This window comes from Gigantopelta aegis, chromosome 13, assembly GCF_016097555.1.
Source record: "Gigantopelta aegis isolate Gae_Host chromosome 13, Gae_host_genome, whole genome shotgun sequence".
NCBI lineage: Eukaryota > Metazoa > Mollusca > Gastropoda > Neomphalida > Peltospiridae > Gigantopelta > Gigantopelta aegis.
This window is the reverse complement of record NC_054711.1, coordinates 26,172,436-26,198,506: the sequence shown is the minus strand read 5'-3', so window position 1 is coordinate 26,198,506 and position 26,071 is coordinate 26,172,436. Positions and strand designations below refer to the sequence as shown.

Below are 26,071 nucleotides of genomic sequence, written 5' to 3'. Positions count from 1 at the left end.
TCTTTCCGATTAGCAGTAAGGTATCTTTTATTTGCGCTTCCCACAGGCAGGATAGCACAAACCATGGCCTTTGTTGAATCAGTTATGGATCACTGGTCGGTGCAAGTGGTTTACACCTACACATTGAGCCTTGCGGAGCACTCACTCAGGGTTTGGAGTCGATATCTGGATTAAAAATCCCATGCCTCGACTGGGATCCGAACCCAGTACCTACCAGCCTGTAGACCGATGTCCTAACCACGCTGCCACTGAGGCCGGTATGTCCAAAGGTGTCCAAGAATATGTGTGTGAGACAATAGATATCTTTTTTTTTAAAGTTCACTTACTGTACTTTGGCTGCCTCTTCTGATCTGATGCCATGATCGAGTTAGTATTTAAAGAAGTATTTCTGACTAAATTCTATCTGCAAAATAATAACAACCACAAATCACATTTTAAACGCTTGTTTTGGTTTCGTACACAATAAATAAAACATGTTTTGCCTTAAAAGTCCTATGTCAAAGTTGCAATAAAAGCAGTTCATGCCAAAAATGCTTATCTTTTTTTTTCTTTGATTGAAACATAAAGTTTATACATTCTGCTATGCCTGTATATTAAATATTACAAACAAATTACTCCATTTACTACAAAAAAAAAAAAAAAAAAAGGGAAAAAAACTTTTCCCAACTGTCCTCAAAACAAATGCATATTCCCCAAAGGATAATAGTCCGGTTCAAACATCCCAACAGCCATTGGCAGGAGTCGATTTTTGGGAGACACAGCAATTAAGTGTTGCCTTCGGTTTAATAACAAAAATTAGGGCACCAAGGCAAGTTGGAGGGGCACGATAGCAAACTTTTCCTTCAAAAGACAGCCACGAAGGCAGCTTACTTTCTATCAAATTTCCGAGACAAACATTATTTCACCTTATGGTTTATTTTTGATACAGATATTTGCCATAATAATGTATTTTACAAGCTTAAATAACATGTAGCATATAATATGCTACATATTCCTAAAATGCCCAAATATATACAAATTTATGAAAATTCAAAAGTCAACATGGAAGTGTTCAATGTTCAATGTTTTGGTATTTATTTTGGGCACTAGAGGGTTAAAATAAATGAATGCATCAAATATGCGGACACGACACAAGACTACTTCATCCTTCCTGCACCACCTGTAGGATGACTGCCACTCTCAGGACTGGCTTGACAGAATGAAGCTTGTTTGTGACCACAACATCCCAATCATCTTGCCAAGTCAAAAAGATATATTGGTTAATATGATATTTAAAATCACTAATCTGCAAGTCACAAAGAATATGGGCATTTTCATCACATTTTGTTTTACATCCTGGTATAACTGACCTGTCAGTTAGTGTGTCAACAAGCAGCCCGACTTTGATAGATGTGATTTTTTCATGTTAGATTTTTTCATTTATAAATAATAAGACAGTGGGGAACAAAACACAGAATGATGGATATACCACATGTTTATTGAAATTAAAACATTTAGTGAGAACAGATGAATTTCATGAAAAGCATCAGTGGATTCCAAATTGATGCAACTGCACAATTAATAAAATCTGTGAAATACATGTATAACACAAATGAATCAAATTACATGGTTACATACCAGGTAATGTTTTTTTCTGACAAATGGTCAGGAAGTGGTTGAAGGAACAATCATGATGATGTATACATATTTGATAGCAGGGTTTCTGCCAGAGGGTAAAACGGGTATGGTGCCATACCCAATTTGTTTTGCAGATTTTATTTTTTTAAGTTAACCTCTTGACAAAATTAATAAAACTTATGATTACTATATGATTTTCTTAACCTTAACCCTAAAATGAATCTATTTTCTTTCTGTTGACTGTGGCTGCATTTGGCACACACATTGTAAATATTCAAAGTTCATAGTGCCATACCCAAAAATCTTTCTGGCAGAAACACTGGATAGGTTTAACACCCCCAGGGATTAACCAAGTTGTTTGGTCTTGTGGTCAATATCTGACTGAAGTAATTTTAACTCTGCGCTTTTTTCATCAGCAGAAATAATATAAACATGAAATACGTTGGTGTAGACTACATACCTTTATTGTTTCTGGCCTTTCGCCTAAAGTTACAATAAATAAATATGGTACACTTTTATTAATTATACAGTTGTTATGCAGTATATATACCAGAGGTTGAAACTAATGTGGGGTGCCCCCCAAAATGGAACTGCAATTTTCAGCAAAAATTATGGATGTTAATAAAAACATTAATTAAATATCTTATATGGTATGTGACCACTCACCCTACCCTAAGTTTCTTGGAGGTAGATACGATGTGAGGTGCCACACCTTTTATTGCTGTACTTCCTGGGTGTGTTAATACACTGCTTTAGTGCTTATATCAGTTTTATTAGTAAACGTTAACAATATCGTCAATAGCAATTGATTTGGTCTATTAGAACCTATTAGATAGGGCACCGATACGATATGTTAAAAAAGTGCCTTACAGAAAATAGTACTTTTAGTTACATGGTATTTTAAATTGTTTATACTTATCGCAAACTGGCAAATTGTAAACATTGCTTTATTCTTATATTAAAAATAATACTTCGGTCAACAAAAACTTCAGCCTTTGACGTCATAGCTTTTCGTTGATGACGCACAAGAAAGATAGCACGCCATAATACATACAGAGACGACACTTGTATTAAATTATTAATTACACGTACACCGCAATTTTAAACGATTTAAGTATTTATGTAATTCATGGAATAATTGAGTAATTTTAATTTGTATTCATGTGCGTCATAATAATCGTGTGTTATTACCCTTGACAGACGATGACAATCTTGCCGTCTGCTACTTCCTACATCTTTCTTCGAAATGGTAGAATATGATCACGTGATACCTATAGTTCGTCCCACAGAAAACGCCATTTTCATGCTATATTTACTACAAATTATTTATTTCTGAGCCGATTGATTTGTAAGTTTCACATAAAAATAGTATTATTTTTTATGATTTGCAAAACGTCTTTACTTGTCTTCATACGTCAAACCAAACAAATAATGTACCAAAAAAGGAGAAAGTTTTATAGAATCATGGGACAAACTATAAATGTGCACTTTTAAATCAAATCATATCAGTTTATTAATAAATCAGGGTTTACCCTGTCCGTTGTCAAATTAGCCAATTGCAATTCATATATATATATATATACAAAATGGCAACAACATTTAGTCTTTGGCTAATAAAATATTCCTTAAATTATTATGGGTGATCCTTCTTCTTCTTCTCCGTATTGAACCACCTCTACACAGGTGCACCAAGGACTATACAAGTATATGTCATTGGAATGTGTATAAATGTTTGAATAGATTTTCCATTTGGAATGAGATTTAGATTTAGATTGAGCTTGAAGTACAAGCAGCCATTACACTCTTAATGCAGTGATTCTTTTCAAATGTATTTTATCACATATACTAAAAGAAAAAAGTTACATTAGAAGAAGTTTGCTGACGTGGCGGTCTATCTTTAGATTAAAAATCAATTATGACGTGCATCCGTCTAAATGTAGACTAGTTATCTGACTGTCTGTGACCAAGCGGGACTAGACCATTACAGAGAAGGGGTGTAAATCAAACAGTATTTACCTGTGCTGGGCTTCTTACAAATATTAAGATGACCTGAAACACATTGACTATACAGACACGAATATTCTAAACAAAAAGCTATATTTAGTATGTAAGTTTAATCGTAGAAATATTTTATTAGTCGCAAACATCTTACAATGCAGCAAACTCAGGAATGTCCCTTTAAAATTTGTCAATTTAGGTGGGCCGAGTTTCATGAATTTCACACAAAATGTCAAATATCGGTGTTTTCGTCAAAATCTTCAAAACACAACCACTTTAAATTGTAAGATGTCTACAACATAGTAATTTTAATTGAAGTTTATGGTTGCTATGGTTATGAAAATGAGCGTGGAAAATTGCTAAAAAATCGAAAATTGTCTAATTTTGGGTTTTTTTTCGCTATTTCATTAATTTTTGAAATAATTTTATTTAAATTCACAGAATTAGTTTTATTGTTGTTGTTATTTCCAAAACTGTTTTTCTTTTTCGCCTACGTCGATCCAAACTAAAATAATGAAGGAAAAAACCTATTCAGACAGCTAGCTGTTTGTGGTATAGGCCCACGAAATGCACACAACACACAACTCGTCACACAACAATTCCACACCTTGCAGCAGCAACAATGGTACAGCCCACGCATGTCAGATGTTTACCGGACAAAAGACCCACAAAAATACACCTTCGTGTCGTTTATAAGACAAAAATTTACACATATTACACATTTAGCATAATCTACAATCAATCCCAAAGTCATAAGAGCCCATAAAATCGAGAAATTGATACATTTGTTTACAAACTTTGACGTTTTCACCAAGTTCGCAACATCAGACATATGGAGTGCGCATGCGCTGAGAGTAAGAAAGTTCATAAACTTCACTTTTCTAAATTAAAAAATGACGGATTATAAACTGCACCAATCAAAAAAAATATTTACACTGATAGCTCGGCAAGTATCTGAGGCATTAATATGCTAGCGAACTGGGATGAAACCGCCTCCTGTCAAAATGCTTGACACGGGGAATCCCTTCAAGTCTCCGATTTTAGCAGGGCTTTTCCATTAGGAATGAAACAGTGAAAAAGCCAATGATAAAACGTTACTTAACCATTGAATTTAATTAGGTCAGCGCTCAGTGAGCAAACTTCTTGTAATGTTGTGACATGGATTGTTTGGAGTAATAAATTTGTGAATGGATTTATGGATGTAAGCCAGAGAAAATGTGCATGAAACAGCTCGAAGAAATGCAACCAAGTAGTTGTTGCAGCGATTGCATGCTTTGTGAAACAAACATGGAATATTCGGGAGAAATCCTGTCCAGTGTTCACCATAAAGTGCCAAACATTCAGTCGCAAATCATTGCCACTCTGTGCAGCCTTCAGAAGTCAGAAAAACACCATTAGTGAACTGTTTGATGTAATTTCGTCATGTTACGCCTCAGTGAAACTGACAGTTGGCGAGTCATAGGGATGCTTGAATCTGGGACCTCGCAGCGTGACATGTATCGCACGTCAATTCAACGTCCACAGAAACACCATGTGACACTTACGGCAACGATATAAAAAAAAACAAAAAAACACACAACCAGGTCAGGGGCCGTCCCCGTAACGGCCGACCACCCTTGACACGCCCATACCAAGACACATGGATCCTAACCACGCATCTGCGAAACAGGCATTCCCAGGAACTTTCTCCAGCGTTTAGTGGTCTCAATAAGACGACGGTACCAGGCCTGTATCAATGCTCAAGGTGGACACACTCGCTACTGACTGTGTGAACTTCGCTCTGGACCCCCTCTAGTGATGTGGCTCATTTGCATATGTACTGTCCATGATGATTTGTGTGAGACGAGTTTTGTCTTTATATTCTTGATTCAAGGTGGTGACACCTAATAACTTTATTAGCTCTCTATTAATGTTTGACATATGAAGTTTTCTTAATGAATGGTATTCTGGCCACAATGTTTTCATCTTCAATACGGCATAGTGGACAGGATGGATCTATCTGATAGTGACTGAATTTGCTTTTGTTTGAAGCACATAGGTTCCTGTTATCATTTGCACTCTGGTGACTCCTTTCTGAACTTCAGTCACTGTTGATTCTAGTGAGTCCCAAATATGATGTGTACTGCCAATACACTAACAGAACAAATTCATCATACTCAAAATAGATTTTTCTGTGAGTTCAGCAATAAATATATTTGTCCAAAAAAGATTGATTTTTGTTTAGTGACTATTCTTTTCCACACCAATTTTGGTAGATAGTCAAGCAGTTCATTCGAATTGGGTAACTGATAGACACCGGCCTCGGTGGAGCAGTGGTTAAGCCATCGGACTACAGGCTGGTAGGTACAGGGTTCGCAGCCCGGTACCGGCTCAAACCCAGAGCGAGTTCTTAAGGGCTCAATGGGTAGGTGTAAGGCCACTACACCCTCTTCTCTCTCACTAACCACTAACCAACTAACCCACTGTCCTGGACAGACAGCCCAGACAGATGAGGTGTGTGCCCAGGACAGCGTGCTTGAACCTTAATTGGATATAAGCACGAAAATAAGTGATATGAAATGAACTGATAGACTTCCAATGTACCAGAAACTCAGAAGAAGAAAGACAAGGATTATTCGTATTAACAGCAGGCAATTTTAAACTAATGCCGAACATTTACAAAGACATATTATTAATTTGGGACAAACACATCACACGCGACACGGACAGCTATGAACAGATTCTGTATGAACCTCCCCATGACAACCCGACGATAAGTAACACAATACAAAAGTATACGTAGCGAAGGACTTTATGGACTTCGCTGGTTGCTCGACTAGCGCGGCATTTTATCGCCAAATAAAAAACCTACATGACAACTTATCACGACCTCTGTTGTGGACATTAAAAACGACGAAGACCCCTACGATGGTAACTTAGACGCCATCTTTCGTATCAACGTAGGTGATACGAATAATGACGTGACAGTCGCGAAAACTAGGGACATTTATGCAGTTCTGCTATTACGAACTCACACAGACGCATCGTTTAAGTCCAAATGGGAAACCATTTTTAATAAAAACATCAACTGGAAAAATGTTTGACAAACACTAAATTCTGGATTAATTGAAAATCACGATTTTGATTAATTTATAAAATAATTAGAAATGTAATTGCTGTTAGAAAATATCTATATGATTGGAAGGTTGGACTCAGTCTTACACGCCTTTTTTCACTGCAACAAAACAGATTATTTATTAAACAAATTGAACCTATTTTCAAAAAACGTTTTGGCCACAAATTCAGATCAAATCCATACACAATGATTTTTGGAATCAAACATAAAATTGGCAGCTATGTGTCGAACTTGGGAATTTTTCTCTGGAGTAAAGCAATAAGGGGTAATTTGGACCACACGTAAATTATTAGAGGGAAATAAGCCATGTAATGAAATGGCACTTTTCAAACATTTAGTATATTCAAGGGTCGAAACTGAATATTTTGCCGCATTAGAACGGCCTAATAGAAGGTAAAAATTCTTGAAACACTGGTGCTTCGAAGGGGTCGTTGCCTCATTTATCTTGCATTTTGTTTAAAATTGTATTCACTTCACATTCGCTCTCATTGGCCTAGCCAGGATTTTATATTGGTAGGAGACAACAATGTCATGGAGGGTCAACCACATTGTTTTTGAGACTGTTAATAGGGAAGGAAGGAAATGTTTTTATTTAACGACATGCTCAACACATTTTATTTACGGTTATATGGAGTCGGACATATGATTAAGGACCACACAGATATTGAGACAGGAAACCCGCTGCCAACACTTCATGGGCTACTCTTTTTGATTAGCAGCAAAGTATTTTTTATATGCACCATCCCACAGACAGGATATTACATACCACAGCCTTTGTTACTCCAGTTGTGGAGCACTGGCTGGAATAAAATAGAGAGGGGGGGGGGGGTATGACCCTCCTACCGGTGGCTTTTTTGTTCAATATGCCCCCAGACCCCACTAAGCAACTTGAGCACTTTGTGCCTTACCATAAGCCTAAACAACCCCCTTCTCAAAATCCTAACTATGGGCCTGTAATATAAACAAGTTCCTGAGTTTGCTGCATTGTAAAATGTTTGCGACTAATAAAATATTTCTACGATTAAACTTACATACTAAATATAGTTTTTTGTTTAGAATATTCGTGTCTGTATAGTCAATGTGTTTCTGGTTATCTTAATATTTGTAAGAAGCGCAAACTGGATTTCGTCTTCAAATAATTTCGTACGTATGAACAAATATATTTTAGGAAATTAAATAAAATTTAACCTAGTACAAACATTAGAACGATCAGAAACACGTTTAATATACAGCCACTAATATTTTATGCAGAAACATATATTTGATATGTAATTACAATCGTTAAAAAGTCTCTGTTAGTCGATAACATGTTAAAAATTGCAGCAAACTCAGGAATGTCCCTTTAATACGTTGTAATAAATTCTTTATTTATTGATATTGGGCCTATACTGTAAATTTCATTAAAAAACAAATCATGTTTTTTCTTGATTATTTTAGTTTGGGTCGACATATAAGCATAAAAGGAAAAAAGTTTTGAAAATTAAAAAAAAAGAACTATTGTTTCTTTTACTTTAAATTAAATTATTAAAAAAATTAAAACAAATAGGAGCGAAAAAACATTTTTTTTTTAGAAGTAAAGTTATTACTGGAAACGTAAGTGCCCATTGCCGTGACGCGAACGATAGTGAAGTGTGTGCAAGAGTCGGGTGAACTATAATTATTTCAGTTTGCATGTCAGTCTGAAAGAAACTGAAATAAACAAAATAAAACATTATGTACATATTAGAATGCCCCTGTTACACAAACACTCAACGTGCAGCAGGATTGTCCTGTACAGCACAGGTAAATACTGTTTGATTACACCCCTTCTCTGTAATGGTCTAGTCCGGCTTGGTCACAGACAGTCAGATAACTAGTCTACATTTAGACGGATGCGCGTCATAAATGATTTTTAATCTAAAGATAGACCGCCACGTCAGCAAACTTCTTCTAATGTAACTTTTGTCTTTTAGTGTATGTGATAAAATACATTTGAAAAGAGTCACTGCATTAAGAGTGTAATGGCTGCTTGTACTTCAATCTCAATCTGAATCTAAATCTCATTCCAAATGGAAAATCTATTCAAACATTTATACACATTCAAACGACATATACTTGTATAGTCCTTGGTGCACCTGTGTAGAGGTGGTTCAATACGGAGAAGAAGAAGAAGGATCACCCATGATAATTTAAGGAATATTTTATTAGCTAAAGACTAAATGTTGTTGCCATTTTGTATATATATATATATATATATATATATATATATATATATATATATATATATATATATATATATATATATATATATATATATATATATATATATGAATTGCAATTGGCTAATTTGACAACGGACAGGGTAAACCCTGATTTATTAATAAACTGATATGATTTGATTTAAAAGTGCACATTTAGGGCCTATAGTTTGTCCCATGATTCTATAAAACTTTCTCCTTTTTTGGTACATTATTTGTTTAGTTTGACGTATGAAGACAAGTAAAGACGTTTTGGAAATCATAAAAAATAATACTATTTTTATGTGAAACTTACAAATCAATCAGCTCAGAAATAAATAATTTGTAGTAAATATAGCATGAAAAAGGCGTTTTCTGTGGGACGGACTATAGGTACCACGTGATCATATTCTACCATTTCGAAGAAAGATGTAGGAAGTAGCAGACGGCAAGATTGTCATCGTCTGTCAAGGGTAATAACACACGATTATTATGACGCACATGAATACAAATTAAAATTACTCAATAATTCTATGAATTACATAAATACTTAAATCGTTTAAAATTGCGGTGTTACGTGTAAGTAATAATTTACAAGTGTCGTCCCTGTATCATGTATGTATTGTATTATGGCGTGCTATCTTTCTTGTGCGTCATCAACGAAAAGCTATGACGTCAAAGGCAGAAGTTTTTGTTGACCGAAGTATTTTTGTTTTTGATAAGAACGAAGCAATGTTTACAGTTTGCGATAAGTATAAACAATGTAAAATACCATGTAACTAAAAGTACTATTTTCCGTAAGACACTTTTTTTAACATCGTCTCGGTATGTATTATGACGCGGTATGTATTTTGGCGCCCTATCTAATAGGTTCTAATAGACCCTATTGACGATAATGTTAACGTTTACTAATAAAACTGATATAAGCACTAAAGCAGTGTATTAACACACCCAGGAAGTACAGCAATAAAAGGTGTGGCACTTCACATCGTATCTACCCCAAGAAACTTGGGGGGGGGGGGGGGGGGGGGGTCACATACCATATAAGAGATTTAATTAATGTTTTTATTAACATCCATAATTTTTGCTGAAAATTGCAATTCCATTTTGGGGGGAACCCAGCATTAGTTTCAACCTCTGGTATATACTGCATAACAACTGTATAGGCCTAACAAATAAAAGTGTACCGTATTTATTTATTGTAACTTTAGGTGAAAGGCCAGAAACATAATAAAGGTATGTAGTCTACATCAATGTATTGCATGTTTATATTATTTCTGCTGATGAAAAAAAGGCAGAGTTAAAATTACTTCAGTCAGATATTGACCACAAGACAAACAACTTGGTTAATCCCTGGGGGTGTTAGACCTATCAAATATGTATACATCATCATGATTGTTCCTTCTTCAACCACTTCCTGACCATTTGTCAGAAAAAAACCCATTACCTGGTATGTAACTATGTAATTTGATTCATTTGTGTCACACATGTATTTCACAGATTTTATTAATTGTGCAGTTGAATCAATTTGGAATCCACTGATGCTTTTCATGAAATTCATCTGTTCTCACTAAATGTTTTAATTTCAATAAATATGTGGTATATCCATCATTCTATGTTTTGTTCCCCACTGTCTTATTATTTATAAATGACAAAATCTAACATGAAAAAATCACATCTATCAAAGTCGGGCTGCTTGTTGACACACTAACTGACAGGTCAGTTATACCAGGATGTAAAACAAAATGTGATGAAAATGCCCATATTCTTTGTGACTTGCAGATTAGTGATTTTAAATATCATATTAACCAATATATCTTTTTGACATGGCAAGATGATTGGGATATTGTGGTCACAAACAAGCTTCATTCTGTCAAGCCAGTCCTGAGAGAGTGGCAGTCATCCTACAGGTGGTGCAGGAAGATGAAGTAGTCTTGTGCCGTGTCCGCATATTTGATGCATTCATTTATTTTAACCCTCTATTGCCCAAAATAAATACCAAAAATCATCACAAATTCAATCAACTTACAGGTGTTAGTGTACATTGAACACTGCCATGTTGATTTTTGAATTTTCATAAATTTGTATATATTTGGACATTTTAGGAATATATAGCATATTATATGCTACATGTTATTTAAGCTTGTAAAATACATTATTATGGCATATATCTGTATCAAAAATAAACCATAAGGTGAAATAATGTTTGTCCCAGGAACTTGATAGAAAGTAAGCTGCCTTTGTGGTCGTCTTTTGAAGGAAAAGTTTGCCATCATGCTCTTTCAACCTGTCTTGGTGCCCAAAGTTAATTGCTGTGTCTCCCAAAAATCGACCCCTGCCATTGGCTGTTGGGATGTTTGAACCGGACTATTATCCTTAGGGGAATATGCATTTGTTTTGAGGACAGTTGAGAAAAGTTTTTTCCTTTTTTTTTGTTTGTTTGTAGTAAATGGAGTAATTTGTTTGTAATATTTAGTATACATGCATAGCTGAATGTATAAACTTTGTTTCAATCAAAGAAAAAAACCGATAAGTAGTTTTGGCATGAACTGCTTTTAAATTATTGCAACTTTGACATATAGGACCTTTAAGGCAAAACATGTTTTATTTATTGTGTATGAAACCAAAACAAGCATGTAAAATGTGATTTGTGGTTGTTCTTATTTTGCAGGTAGAATTTAGTCAGAAATACTTCTTTAAATACTAACTCGATCATGGCATCAGATCAGAAGAGGCAGCCAAAGTACAGTAAGTGAACTTTAAAAAAAAGATATTTATTGTCTCGCACACATATTCTTGGACTCCTTTGGACATACCGGCCTCAGTGGCATCGTGGTTAGGCCATCGGTCTACAGGCTAGTAGATACTGGGTTCGGATCCCAGTCGAGGCATGGGATTTTTAATCCAGATATCGACTCCAAACCCTGAGTGAGTGCTCCGCAAGGCTCAATGGGTAGGTGTAAACCACTTGCACCGACCAGTGATCCATAACTGGTTCAACAAAGGCCATGGTTTGTGCTATCCTGCCTGTGGGAAGCGCAAATAAAAGATCCCTTGCTGCTAATCGGAAAGAGTAGCCCATGTAGTGACGACAGTGGGTTTCCTCTCAAAATCTGTGTGGTCCTTAACCATATGTCTGATGCCATATAACTGTAAATAAAATGTGTTGAGTGCGTCCTTAAATAAAACATTTCTTTCTTTCTTTCTTTCCTTTGGACATATATTGGGCATGTACATACATGTACATGTTACTGGACATGTTGAAATATGTGCAGTGGTCCCTGCAATCTGTTTTCAGTCCACAAAGTATATTAATTTTATTTTTAACGATAAAGATAAAAAAAAATCTTGAACGAAAAATACAATACAGTCCATGGCAAAAAAAGATGCGGTGGAGAATGAAAAACTTGATGTGGCAATCTCCACGACATTGCTGATTGCCGCGGGCAATTGCAGGGGTTGGGTTGGACCTCTTTGTTAATATAGTGATATTGTAGGCTAACAACATTCATCAAGACATTTTTGAGAAGATGGAAATTTTGTCAAATGGCTTCAGGAACATATAGCCCCAGGAATTCTGTTGTTTGCTTGCAGTAGCACACATGCAATGCGTGACTAGCTGGTATTACACTGGTCTCCCTAAAAACCTTTTTTTTAAATTATATGTGGTCAAATTTTGTTTAAGAAGACATAGTTGAAGGATTAAGCAGGGCTAGCTCAGGCACTCACCAAATTCGCCAATAGCGAATTTTGAAAGCAGTTGGCGAATTTTATTTTAATTTGGCGAAATAATTTCATGTAATAATTGACATTTTAAAGAAAATATCTGTTGATTTCTGCAATTTTTGAAGTTTAATAGACAATTTGGCGAAATGTTTTGCTCACTCACAGCTAGCCCTGATTAAGACCTATGTTTAACTTGGACATGGTTGTTGAAATCGGACCCAAATAGCCAAAGTGCTGAGATATAGTGGTAAAGAAATGTTCCTTTCCTTTTCTGTTTGTCATTACATGTACCTCTGATCAGAATTTGGTTTGTTGGAGACTCCAAGTACTTCAGACTTGTCATCAATCAGCACCCACCTGGTAGCAGCATGCAGGGACGTTTATCATGACCACCCAGACTCGACAACTACTGCATCAGCATACCCGTCGAGCACTACATCACTAGGGTAATTATGTTCATATTTGTAACTTATCACAGGGTAATTATGTTCATATTTGTAACACATCACTAGCGTAATTATGTTCATATTTGTAACACATCACTAGGGTAATTATGTTCATATTTGTAACTAATCACTAGTGTAATTATGTTCATATTTGTAACTAATCACTAGCGTAATTTTGTTTATATTTGTAACTAATCACTAGCGTAATTATGTTTATATTTGTAACTAATCACTAGTGTAATTATGTTCATATTTGTAACTAATCACAGGGTAACTATGTTCAGATTTGTAACACATCACTAGCGTAATTATGTTCAGATTTGTAACACATCACTAGGGTAATTATGCTCATTTGTAACACATCACTAGGGTAATTATGTTCATATTTGAAACACATCATTATGGTAATTATGTTCATATTTGTAACACATCACTAGGGTAATTATGTTCATATTTGTAACACATCCAGGGTTTCATACGGGGTGGGGTGGGGGGTGTGGATTTATCCCCCTCATGATTTTGACATGGGGGGGATATCCTACCCATCAATCTGCAGAGCAGTGGGTCTTTTTACGGTAATTTTTAGCTCTTAGCATAACATTTTCTACGAAAATGCTAGGTAGAGAGAATATGTTAATTAGCTAATGTTAATTATCTAGCTGTTTTGCTTGTTTTGCCCCGAGACCCCCCCACTCGCGACGCGCCTACAGTGTGTGGTCAGGGCTTCGCCCCCTCCGCTGGTCCGATCCCGCCCATCTTTTTTTTTTGGGAGGAAACCCTGACATCATTAGGGTAATTATGTTCATTTGTAACACATCACTAGGGTAAGGGGAGGGACGTAGCTCAGTGGTACAGTACTCGCTCGATGCACGGTCGGTCTGGGATTGATCCCTGTCTGTGGGCCCATTGGGCTATTTCTCATCACAGTCAGTGCACCACGACTGGTATATCAAAGGCCGTGGTATGTGCTATCCTGTCTGTGGGATGGTGCATATAAAAGATCCCTTGCTGTTAATCGGAAATTATGTTCATGTTTGTAACACAGCACTATCGTAATTATGTTCATATTTGTAACTAATCACTAGCGTAATTATGTTCATATTTTAACTAATCACAGGGTAATTATGTTCATATTTGTAACTAATCACAGGGTAATTATGTTCATATTTGTAACTAATCACAGGGTAATTATGTTCATATTTGTAACACATCATTAGGGTAATTATGTTCATATTTGTAACTAATCACAGGGTAATTATGTTCATATTTGTAACACATCACTAGGGTAATTATGTTCATATTTGTAACACATCTCTAGGGTAATAATGTTCATATTTGTAACACATCACTGTAATAATTATGTTCATATTTGTAACACACCACTAGGGTAATTATGTTCATGTTTGTAACACATCATTATGGTAATTATGTTCATATTTGTAACACATCACTAGGGTAATTATGTTCATGTTTGTAACATATCACATACTAGGGTAATTATGTTCATGTTTGTAACATATCACATACTATGGTAATTATGTTCATGTTTGTAACATATCACATACTAGGGTAATTATGTTCATGTTTGTAACATATCACATACTAGGGTAATTATGTTCATGTTTGTAACATATCACATACCAGGGTAATTATGTTCATGTTTGTAACATATCACATACTAGGGTAATTATGTTCATATTTGTAACATCATTATTCATATTTGTAACATCATTAGGGTAATTATGTTCATATTTGTAACACTTCACTTGCGTAATTATGTTCATATTTGTAACACATATTCTGTTCCTTTTCTATCTAGCTAGTATATGTCACTGTTTAAACGATGTACTGAGATGTCATTAAACCGTTATTCTTTTCTTGTCTTAGTTCAGCCAGGCATGGCACGACCCGGTTCCGAACACCAGCACGTGACTCGGTGTCACGGTCAAAAACTCCAGGCTCTCATTGCACTCCGCACGGTGGTACATCGACTACACCATCAGCAGACCCAACCTATACCATCGTTGTGGGTTAGTCAACGTACTGTCTCAAAACTCTGATACTCCATTATTCTCTACTTCCACATAAGTATTAAAGGCTACACCAGGGTGTACGTTTTTTATCCTACTCTATAAAAAATAAAATATAAAAATGTGTCTTGTGTGCCCCACCCACCCCTCTAGCCCCTCCCCCATCCCCCTCTAGGTGTTGTTCATACGGGCCTGCACACTTGTATTGTCAGATGCTAACATTTATAGTTTTGGCATAATTTTAACAATTATGAAGATAAATGATGCTGTCATGAATTTTTATTATGATTAATAAAGTTTGTTATATAAGGAAATGTTTTATTTAACGACACACTCAACACATTTTATTTACGGTTATATGGCGTCAGACATATGGTTACGGACCACACATATATTGAGAGAGGAAACCTGCTGTCGCCACTTCATGGGCTACTCTTTTCGATTAGCAGCAAGGGATCTTTTATATGCACCATCCCAACCCGACAGTTTCTACTTCTATAAAACTATATATATCAACTTCTGTCACTATTTGTTTTTCTCTCGTACTTGAGAGCTGCTTGTCTCTGGTGGCACATGTGTTATGAGTTTAGTCTATGTCATCACAGGCAACATTTTGTTCAGTATTGCATCACAAAATTCGCTACACAATGCTAAAATATTAGATAGTAGTTGATACTCAATTTTTAACAGATCATAACTGTAGCATGTCAAACTTTTTATTAAAAAATGCATCAGAGAGTATTCAGTGGTTACTTCTGGCACTGTTGGGAAGCACCTTTTACCACCTGCTATACTCTACTACAGTTTACACATTCTAAGTCTTCGTGGGGCAGGACGTAGCCCAGTAGTAAAACGCCCGCTCAATGCGCTGTCTGTCTGGGATCGATCCCCGTTGGTGGGCCAATTGAGCTATTTCTCGTTCCAACCAATGCACCACAACTTGTATATCAAAGGCTGTGGAATGTACTACCCTGTCTGTGGGATGGTGCATATAAAAGATCCATTGCTGCTAATCGAAAAGAGTAGCCCATGAAGTGGCGACAGCGGGTTTCCTCTCTCAATATCTGTGTTGTCCTTAACCATGTCTGACGCCATATAACCGTAAATAAAATGTGTTGAGTGCGTTGTTAAATAAAACATTTCCTTCCTTTCCTTCTAAGTATTCGTCTTTGTTATGAGTGTCAATTGAATTAAATTTCTGAAATAAAAACTTTCAATATTGGCTACTGTTAATTTATTTCACAATTCTTAGCTCTATGTAGCCTATATGTATACCAAATAGAATCTTGTAGGGTTAACCTTTTGACTAGTGCAGGTGATATATCTCGTCCGACATCATGCCAGTCAACATACTGTACACTGTATACAGTGCATTCCCCAATTCATATTTACTGCCGTTTTGCACACAACACTCGCCAAAAACAATTTATTAACATGAAACGGAAGACAACTCTGTTTCCTGTATCTTTAAATTTAGTTTTTTCAATGGAAAATACCATGGAATTTTGAGTTGAAAAAGGTGTTTTCAGCAAGTATTTTCACTTGACAACAATGACGGCACATCGCGGTCATTTTCAGGGATCGATAGCTGATTGTACTGTCAGCTAATTTGATGATAATTAAATTTGATTGTTTTACCGACAACGAAAATCACCAAATATTGGGATATGAATCGTAGTTCATTTTTATAAAAAGAATAATGGACATAAATAGTGGACAGCTGGCCACAAATGCCTGTAAGTAAATGCAACTTTTTCTATGTTTTGCTTAATTTTAATCAACATTAACTGATCATAAAAATTTGAAAAATCCACGAAAATAATACTTACCGATTCAAATATGAACTTTATTTTATGTATTTATAAAACGTTTAAGTGAATTTATGTGAGTGAAAATTATAAACTTGTGGTTTTGTCAAAAATTAATCCTGTAGTCTGGAGGTTAAAGTTCAATATTGTGTTTAAAATGTGCAGACTGAGTACCATAGAATAAATTTTTTAACATAATTTGTTTGTGAAACTTAGAAAAGGTAGTCTGTGATGCATTCCCCCCAAATAAATAACTATAAATAAAACTATTTGAGATGTAATGTGATTTTTTTGTGTGGAAAGCACCCTGTAGTGATTGTTTAAGTATTTAGTAAATTAATTAACATCTCAGTGTTCAAAATAAACACTTGTCCGTTTGTCCCGACAAGTGAAAATCTATTCGGACAAGCAAAATGTGCCTCAGTGGTAGTCCAGTGGACAAGTAAAAAATTTCAGTGCAATTTTATTTTGAGCAATCACAAACATCATCCTGGTACTTGAATAAAACAAACCATTTATTTGGACAAGTGAAAATATTGGCAGACACGTAAATTTCTAGATGTATTTGTCTGGTGGACTAGTAAAAAATTCTGCTTCTTTCTGTTACTGCATCTCTTACGTAGCTCTGGTTGAAGGTCAAGACTCGAGGATAAGCATACATGGTCATATGTAATGTGGTATATATAACCCTGCAATAGTTAAACAATTAAAGGGACATAACCTAGTTTCAACCCATGAAAATTAACACTAAGTTTAGTTAATCTACAAACCTGTAACACATTTGGATAAAGTGACAATTGAGTGAAATGTGACTTTGAAATGGTGAAATACCCTCTAAAAATAGACTAAAACTCGACTCCATAACTGTTACTTCTCGGACGCACGTGTTTTTAAAAATATGAGAAATGTAATTTGTGATATTAAAAACATCAGGAGGACCAAAAACACTTCGAATGTACGGTAATTGATAATCTAAACAATAAAATCTTAAGTAAAATATAATTTAAGTTATCAAAAACGGTTATAATGGTAAAAAGAAAATGCGTTAGTGTTTAAAAAACTAGGGTATATGTCCCTTTAAGTATTTAGTAAATTAACGTTTCTTACAGCTCTGGTTGAAGGTCGAGGATTAGCACGAGGGGAGATTGGGATGGCTAGTCTGAACCTTAAGTCTCCAGTGCTAGTTTTATCACAGTTTTCAGACAGCCAGACATACGTGAAGACCGTCACCAAACTACAGATTCTACAACCTCTTGAAGTGAGTTTCAGTCAGACTAACTTAGTTAACTTTAATAATAGAATGTATTCCCATTGTGAGGTATAGGTAAGGCAATTCCAATCCGAGGGACAAAATGTTTTTTGTCAGGGCTGAGGTTTACCGAGGGCCTAGCTTACAAAAACATTTTGTCCCAAGGGTTGGGATTGCCTTATCTATACCTAATAATGGTGATTGATTCTTTTTCTTGCCCATTTAATTTCAGTAACAAAACATTAATTTTGTAAGCGACGGTTTGTTTATTGTAGAACGATTCGTAAACACTTTACCTACAAACTCATTTAATCATAAACAGGGAAAATAGTCTACCTCATGATGCAACAACATAAAAATGCAACAATTTACCAATAAATATAGAGTTGAAAATATTAACTTGTTTAAATATTTTTAAAACAATGATACAACGTGAAATGGCAAACAGAATTCTGAAAACCATGAGTTATGACATCAATCGTTGTAATGCATGAGTTATGATGTCATGCATACATGTATGTAGAAATCATGTAGCCCTTGGGTCGGACAGATTTATCTAGCACCGTGCAAAAGCTGGATATAACCCTATCCAGTGGGCAAGAATATAGAATTTGAATGTTTGTTAACCTTATGTCTATTTGATTAATTATTACAGAAATCACATTGAGTGGGGACAAGTTTATTAAGTTTTATCGACATATTTTCAGTTAAATTTGGTAGAATTTAAATACAGAAAATAACGTTCATATATTATGTATTATTTTTGTGGGCTTTTCTCATTTTTGTAATTTTTAGAGCAGTTAGTTTTGTTTAAAATTATGCTAAAAATCATTAAAGTTGTATAAATTTACTTACGTGCATTTGTGACCAGATATATGCATGGCCAGTATTTACGTCCATTATTCCCAATAAATGTGTTTTATTGTTCTCAATATTATTTGGGAAGTGAACTTCATTCATATATCCCAATATTTTATATTTTCATTTCTTGGTATACTGTCGAATTTATTACCAAATTTACTGTCTCAATAAGCTATCAATTCCTCAAAATAACTGTTATTCCACCACTGGTGTCAAGCAGAAGTACTGGTCAAAAACCATCTTTTCAACAAAAAATTCCCAATTATTTCTCACAGAAAAATAAAAAACCATAAATGTTTCAACTTAATTTGCTCTGACCAGAGGGTCTATATTTTTTATTGGCTCTACTAGAGTTGTATCTAGAGAAATGCATTTAAACTCTAATTTCTTCACAACTACATGTACTAGACAATTTAATTTCCAGATTAATTTGGTGGGAAACGTCCTTGACCCATGCATGCATGGAGAAACAAAGTCATGAATTTGGTGGATCTGACACCCACTCACCCCATCCCTGTAAAATGAGTTTTGTGCATGAATTCCTTGAATCTAGTAGATGAGGAGGTCAACAGTTTACTCAAGTTACCATTGAGGTCCATCGGTCTCTTTTAAAATTATACACACTGTTGCTTGCAGATTATTATGCCAAATACTGCATGTGAAAGTGGGAACATGTCGAAACTTTTCAAATTGATCACCGATCACTTCCAGTATACCAGCGTCTCCACGGTGCAGAGAAAATACTTCAATGAAACTAAAGGTAGGCCCAAAGGTCATCTGTATTAGAGATATGCAGGGATTCTAGAATTTAAAATATATACTTGCCAGCTATAGGGGCCAGTGGATTTTAAATTTTGTGCACTTAAAATCTAATAAAATTTGTGGGTAATGCAGGCATGTGATTCTTCCGCATTTTAGTGGAATTCCGCTTTAAAAAATAAATCCGTGAAAATGTTTTCATAAAAAAAAATCCAATTTCTCTTTATTTTCAGGGGTTTTTTTTATTGTTATACTTCCACTAAACCATGCATTTTCTTAATTAATGGCTGTTCGCTTACTTACCTGTAGACAGTGTACCGCAATATAAGACTGATGACCAGGATCAACAGGGCAAAGAACGGAAGTGAGCTGCAAAGGAATTGGGTTCATGAAGTTTAGATATAATGTCGGCTCTATGATTGTTTTTTTCCCTGAATATACTGTGTAATAAGGTGAAAATTGAATTTGGCAGACAGCCAAAATAAATAGTGCAAATACTGCATGATAACCTTATTTTTGGAGGTACATTTATTAACCATGTTGTCTGAAAAAATATATATATTCTGTGATTATTCCAGGGGTGCCCCCATTGATGAGCCGCAATAACCGCAGCAAGAACTTCCTTCTCATTAATGGTTATGGCTTCTCTCTGCCACTATGATCGCCTTCCTGCTATTTCAAACCTAACCTCAATCTGATTGGTTGGGGGAACCCCTAGCTGCGCTGCGATTGGTCAGGTGCTGAAAATGTGTATGGGAACCTTGACATACATGTATGAACCAAAAAGGAGAAAAAACTTTGACAAAAATTTATTGTGATAATAAAAAAATAAAAATTATGGTATAAGTATAAGTAAGGAATGCAAGCAAATAATTCATTACTGTATTTAATTTCCTTTCTCTCGTTTCGCTCTCCCTGGCACGAAAGAAAACACATTGATATTGGCACTTGTCTGACTCATTGACAAAAATAGAAATAAATACAGAATAAAATGTTTCACAAAAATAAATGGTGACATGCAACGTTAAAAGACTGGTTACTGTTTTGTGTATTACGTACACTTGCACTATTGGTACATTAAGCATGTAATCAAAACTGTTGAATGTTTTCCTAAATGTTTCAAAGAGGTGAATATACCTGTTCCAATTCTGAAATCCCACACTACCTCTTAGAGCTGGGCGGTATACCATATACACCATTCGGTATCGATATCATACAGAAATTTTGGTATTGAAAAATGTTTCCTGCCATTTAGTAAAGGACTAACAATATATCTGACGAATGCAAAGTGGTTTGGGAATAAATCAGACGAGAGATTTGTGTATGGAATTTAATGTTATTTAGACGAAATTAGCAAGTGATCGAGCCTGTAATTCGGGCATGACTTTATAGCTGATTATCTCGAAAATACTGCTCGATATTGGTATTGGTATTGTGTCAATACCAAATACCATACGGATATCAAGGTAAATTATCCAAAAAATACCTATATATCGATACCGAACCTCAAATTTCAATACTGCCCAGCTCTACTACCTCACCTGGTGGTGTGACAAGTAAAAAATACGAAACAACATGGCAGCAAATGAGAAGAATTTGATTGCGTAAGGGTTTATGTTTATAAGTTGACAAGTTAAAATCAATTTAAACATTCAAAGTACATGTAATTTGATATAGTTTTGCTCCGTAAATTTTATGCATAGGCATCAAAATACTTAAGAAAAGCATGAAATACCATCATTATCATATTCTAGAAATGTAGGGTAGCATGGTTTCTACTGTTCTCAGAAAACCTGGTTGCTCTAAATTTTATTTCTTTAACAAAATGCTCAAACAGTTAAAAAATATATTTTCCATCCTATCATTATTCCCAAGATCCTCCTCCTCATCAAACAAAAAATAGTAATGCAGAGTTGAACTAGAATTGTTATTACTCAGTTTATTGACCGCCATATTGGAAACTCTTTCCGTGTATTTACAACGTACTACAGAACGCATTCTCGCTTTCCCATCTGTTCACGGACCCAGTTTCGAATACACTGCATAGTGTTGGGAATTGGTTGGAATTTCATCATCACTGTATATACTGGTAATTATTATACACATCACTGTTTGTTTGTTTGTTTGTTTGTTTAGGGCTGCAGTACATTCGACAGTTGTGTCTTTCTGAATGTCAGGCCATTGAGATGGAAGTTTCAGCCAAGTAAGGTTTTTTTTTAAATTTTCTAAACCGTAACTCTTTTTATGCTTTGGCTCAGGGACAGTCATGTGACAATGTCAAATGAGGTACTGTTTTGAAGTATCCCTATGCACTGAGGGGCGGGACATAACCCAGTGGTAAAGCGTTTGCTTGATGCGCGGTCGGTCTGGGATCGATCCCCGTTGGTGGGCCCATTGGGCTATTTCTCACTCCAGCCAGTGCACCACAACTGGTATATCAAAGGCTATGGTATGTGTTATCCTGTCTGTGGGATGGTGCATATAAAAGATCCCTTGCTGCTAATTGAAAAGAGTAGCCCATGCAGTGGCGACAGTGGGTTTCCTCTCTCAATATCTGTGTGGTCCTTAACCATATGTCCGATGCCATATAAACCTAAATAAAATGTGTTGAGTGAGTCGTTAAATAAAACATTTCCTTTCCCTATATCCACTGAATGCATGTCTACATACATGTACATCTGTCCAGCTTGATACATGTATATGTCACTATAGTCTTGACATGAATCCTGCTATCACTGATTTATTTCTCATTACACATTATTTTCATTTTATTTTTGTGCTTATATATCTAATTACGGTTCAAGTATGCTGTCCTGGGCACACACACCTCAGCTATCTGGGCTGTCTGTCCAGGACAGTGGGTTGGTTGTTAGTTCGTTAGTGGTTAGTGAAAGAGAAAAGGGTGTATAGTGGCCTTGCACCTACCCACTGAGTCGTTAAAAGTTGCTCTGGGTGAGAGCTGGTATTGAGCTGCGAACCCTGTACCTACCAGCCTTATGTCAGTTGGCTTAACCATGACACCACCGAGGCCAGTTTACACATTAAAATACATCTTTAATGAATGAACGACACCCCAGAATAAAAATACAGTGTTTATTGGGTATCAAGTAACTTTAATGACAATGCAGAGTAATTTAAACATTATTAATACCCATATTGTTAAAGATTTCCTGGTAGAAATAAAAGTGATGTGCCAAGTGGGACGTAACACTTCGATGTCATCGATTGGCCCACTATAACCTTACAGGAACATCAACCAAACGAGTTAAGTCATATAAATAAAGATTGATTATGGGTAATAAATAGGATATTAAACTCGCTACCATTTCATATCATGTTTATGTCCATTGTTAAATAATTTTCATTGTCACTCGGTAAAGCTTGTGACAGATGAAAATCATTTCACTTGGTACATAAACATGATACAATATGGAATCTGATTTATTATACATATAATGATATTAAGCCTAGAGAGCCTGAACATATAAACAGTGCTGTGAAAACAATAACAGTTGGCTAACAACTGACAAACTGTGTTAGAAAGACAATTTTGAACCTTTTTGCCCAATTTTGTAAACTAAATCAGTTGAGTTTTTTGTAGGGTGCACAATCATGTCTGATGTATGTCCCTTGAATTTAGGAGATACAAAAAATTGTTGGGTTCAGTATAGGGGACATGTATTGCTTTAGCAGTACTCTCAGAATGCTTGTTATATCGTGGGATCAAGATTATATCGGCACCCTCAACTGTTGTCATTATTAGCAGTCAGAATAAAAATATTTCAAGTTAGTGGGTACAAATTAAGAGATGCAGGGACGTGACTACTTTTTAGATGTTAATTTTAATTAAAGTAATTAGTTTTATTTGATACTGATAGCTCTCTCAATATAGGGTTAAAGATATAGCTTGGGAACCCTAGTAACAACCTTATAGAGGTTAATTCCAGCATGAAATGGATATAGTAAATAAAAGCACATTTTGTATGACACTCATCACACATTGAGGTGCTATGGTGTGCACATCATAATATGTAGATATAATTTATCATTTTCATTGGAATATTTTCCCCAGCCAATGCTCCACAGCTAGTGTATCAAAGGTCATAAAATGCATTAAACAAAATGCATCTTGTGTATATGTATATGTATATATATATATACATATACATATATATATATGTATATGTATGTATGTGTGTGTGTGTGTGTATATATATATATATATATATATATATATATATATATATATATATATATATATATATATATATATATATATATATATATACTCTTCAAAAAAAGAAACGCAAAAGGGTACAAATGGGTTATAACTCCGATTTTATGTTTCCTACCGGTTCATGCTTTGTGAATATAAGGTCATTGCATGTCCCAAACACATTCCCACGGTTACATTCGATAAAACGCAGCTACTGTACAATAAAGTTCCAAAATGTGAATATTCGCAAAAACGCAGCCACGTGCAAACCATGTCACCACTGCACGTGCGTTGTCTGCACGTGCAACATGAACACCGACAGTATAAAAGTGCAGGGTGTTCGCTTGCCTGGCCTCTGTATCTGGCCGACAGTTGACAATCCAGGACATGCCACGTCTCAGTGAACCGCAGAGAAACAATGCCATCGGCCGACTAGATGCAGGCGAATCCAGAACAGCCGTTGCCAGGGCATTCCATGTGTCCCCAAGCACCATCTCCAGACTGTGGGACCGTTACCAGCAACATGGATCAACACGTGACCTCCCTAGATCCGGTCGACCACGGGTCACTACCCCCGGGCAGGACCGCTACATCCGGGTACGCCACCTTCGGGAACGATTGACTACTGCCACCTCCACAGCCGCAGCAATACCAGGTTTGCGCAGGATATCCGACCAGACCGTACGGAACCGCCTACGTGAGGTAGGAATTCGTGCCAGACGTCCAGTTCGAGGTGTCATCTTAACACCACAACACCGTCGACTCCGACTGCATTGGTGCCAGATTCATCGACAATGGCCTCAACTGCGATGGAGACAGGTGTGGTTCAGTGACGAGTCCCGATTTCTGCTCCGACGTCATGATGGAAGATGTCGCGTGTATAGGCGTCGTGGTGAACGTTATGCGGCAAACTGCGTGCAGGAAGTGGACAGATTCGGCGGGGGTAGTGTCATGGTGTGGGCAGCCATCTCACACACTGGCAGAACTGACCTGGTCCACGTGCAGGGCAACCTGAATGCACAGGGCTACATTGACCAGATCCTCCGGCCACACATCGTTCCAGTTATGGCCAACGCCAACGCAGTGTTCCAACATGACAACGCCAGGCCTCACACAGCACGTCTCACAACGGCTTTCCTACAGAACAACAACATTAATGTCCTTCCTTGGCCATCGATATCACCGGATTTGAACCCAATTGAGAATCTATGGGACGAGTTGGACCGACGCCTCCGACAGCGACAACCACAGCCCCAGACCCTGCCCGAGCTGGCAGCAGCCTTGCAGGCCGAGTGGGCCACCATCCCCCGGGACGTCATCCGTACTCTGGTTGCTTCAATGGGCAGGCGGTGCCAGGCAGTTGTCAACACACATGGAGCCCACCAGGTATTGACTCCAGATGACCTTGACCTTGGTGGTGTGTCCTATCACTTACTCACAATGGACTAGAGTGAATTGTGAACAATCCTGCAACATTTGGTAATTATTGGACTCACCATTCAATAATTAAATCAATTCTCCAAATGTTACGACAATGTGGTTTTGCGTTTCTTCTTTTGAAGAGTATATATATATATATATATATATATATATATAACCAGTTGTACAATGAAATGTCACTATATCACCATATATGTTATAGGTCGACACCAATATTAAACAATGTCTGGGGTGTCAAAGCAACTACATTGCACAAGTATTGCTTTCTGAATATTAAACAATGTCTGAGGTCTCGAAGCAACTACATTGCACAAGTATTGCTTTCTGAATATTAAACAATGTCTGAGGTGTCAAAGCAGCTACATTGCACAAGTATTGCTTTCTGTTTAGATACTATTGCCTGGCTGCCACAGCTGCTCTGCTGAAGTATGTAGAGTTTATTCAGAACATCGTGTTTGCCCCATCATCACTGAAAGTTGTCTTCAAGGGAAGTGAACACACGACAATGATAGGTGAGATCCTACACACATGTACACACACATGTACACACACACATGTACACACACATGTACACACACACATGTACACAC

At 36.2% G+C, this 26,071-nt stretch overlaps 1 protein-coding gene across 3 annotated transcripts in view; it reads left to right on the top strand.

The window, feature by feature from the left end:
• The first annotated feature begins 9,351 nt into the window (after positions 1-9,351).
• Positions 9,352-26,071, top strand: part of LOC121387729 (mutS protein homolog 4-like) — a 53,792-nt gene continuing 37,072 nt past the window's right edge. For 2 of the 3 annotated variants that reach the window (XM_041518926.1, XM_041518925.1), the window contains exons 1-8: positions 9,352-9,419; positions 11,618-11,694; positions 12,974-13,118; positions 15,006-15,148; positions 18,066-18,214; positions 19,703-19,826; positions 21,962-22,028; positions 25,872-25,993. In XM_041518926.1, coding sequence (XP_041374860.1) covers positions 11,661-11,694; positions 12,974-13,118; positions 15,006-15,148; positions 18,066-18,214; positions 19,703-19,826; positions 21,962-22,028; positions 25,872-25,993 — 784 coding nt within the window. In that variant the 5' untranslated portion in view covers positions 9,352-9,419; positions 11,618-11,660. The remainder of the gene's footprint in view (positions 9,420-11,617; positions 11,695-12,973; positions 13,119-15,005; positions 15,149-18,065; positions 18,215-19,702; positions 19,827-21,961; positions 22,029-25,871; positions 25,994-26,071) is intronic. The other variant, XM_041518924.1, reaches the window with a different exon arrangement.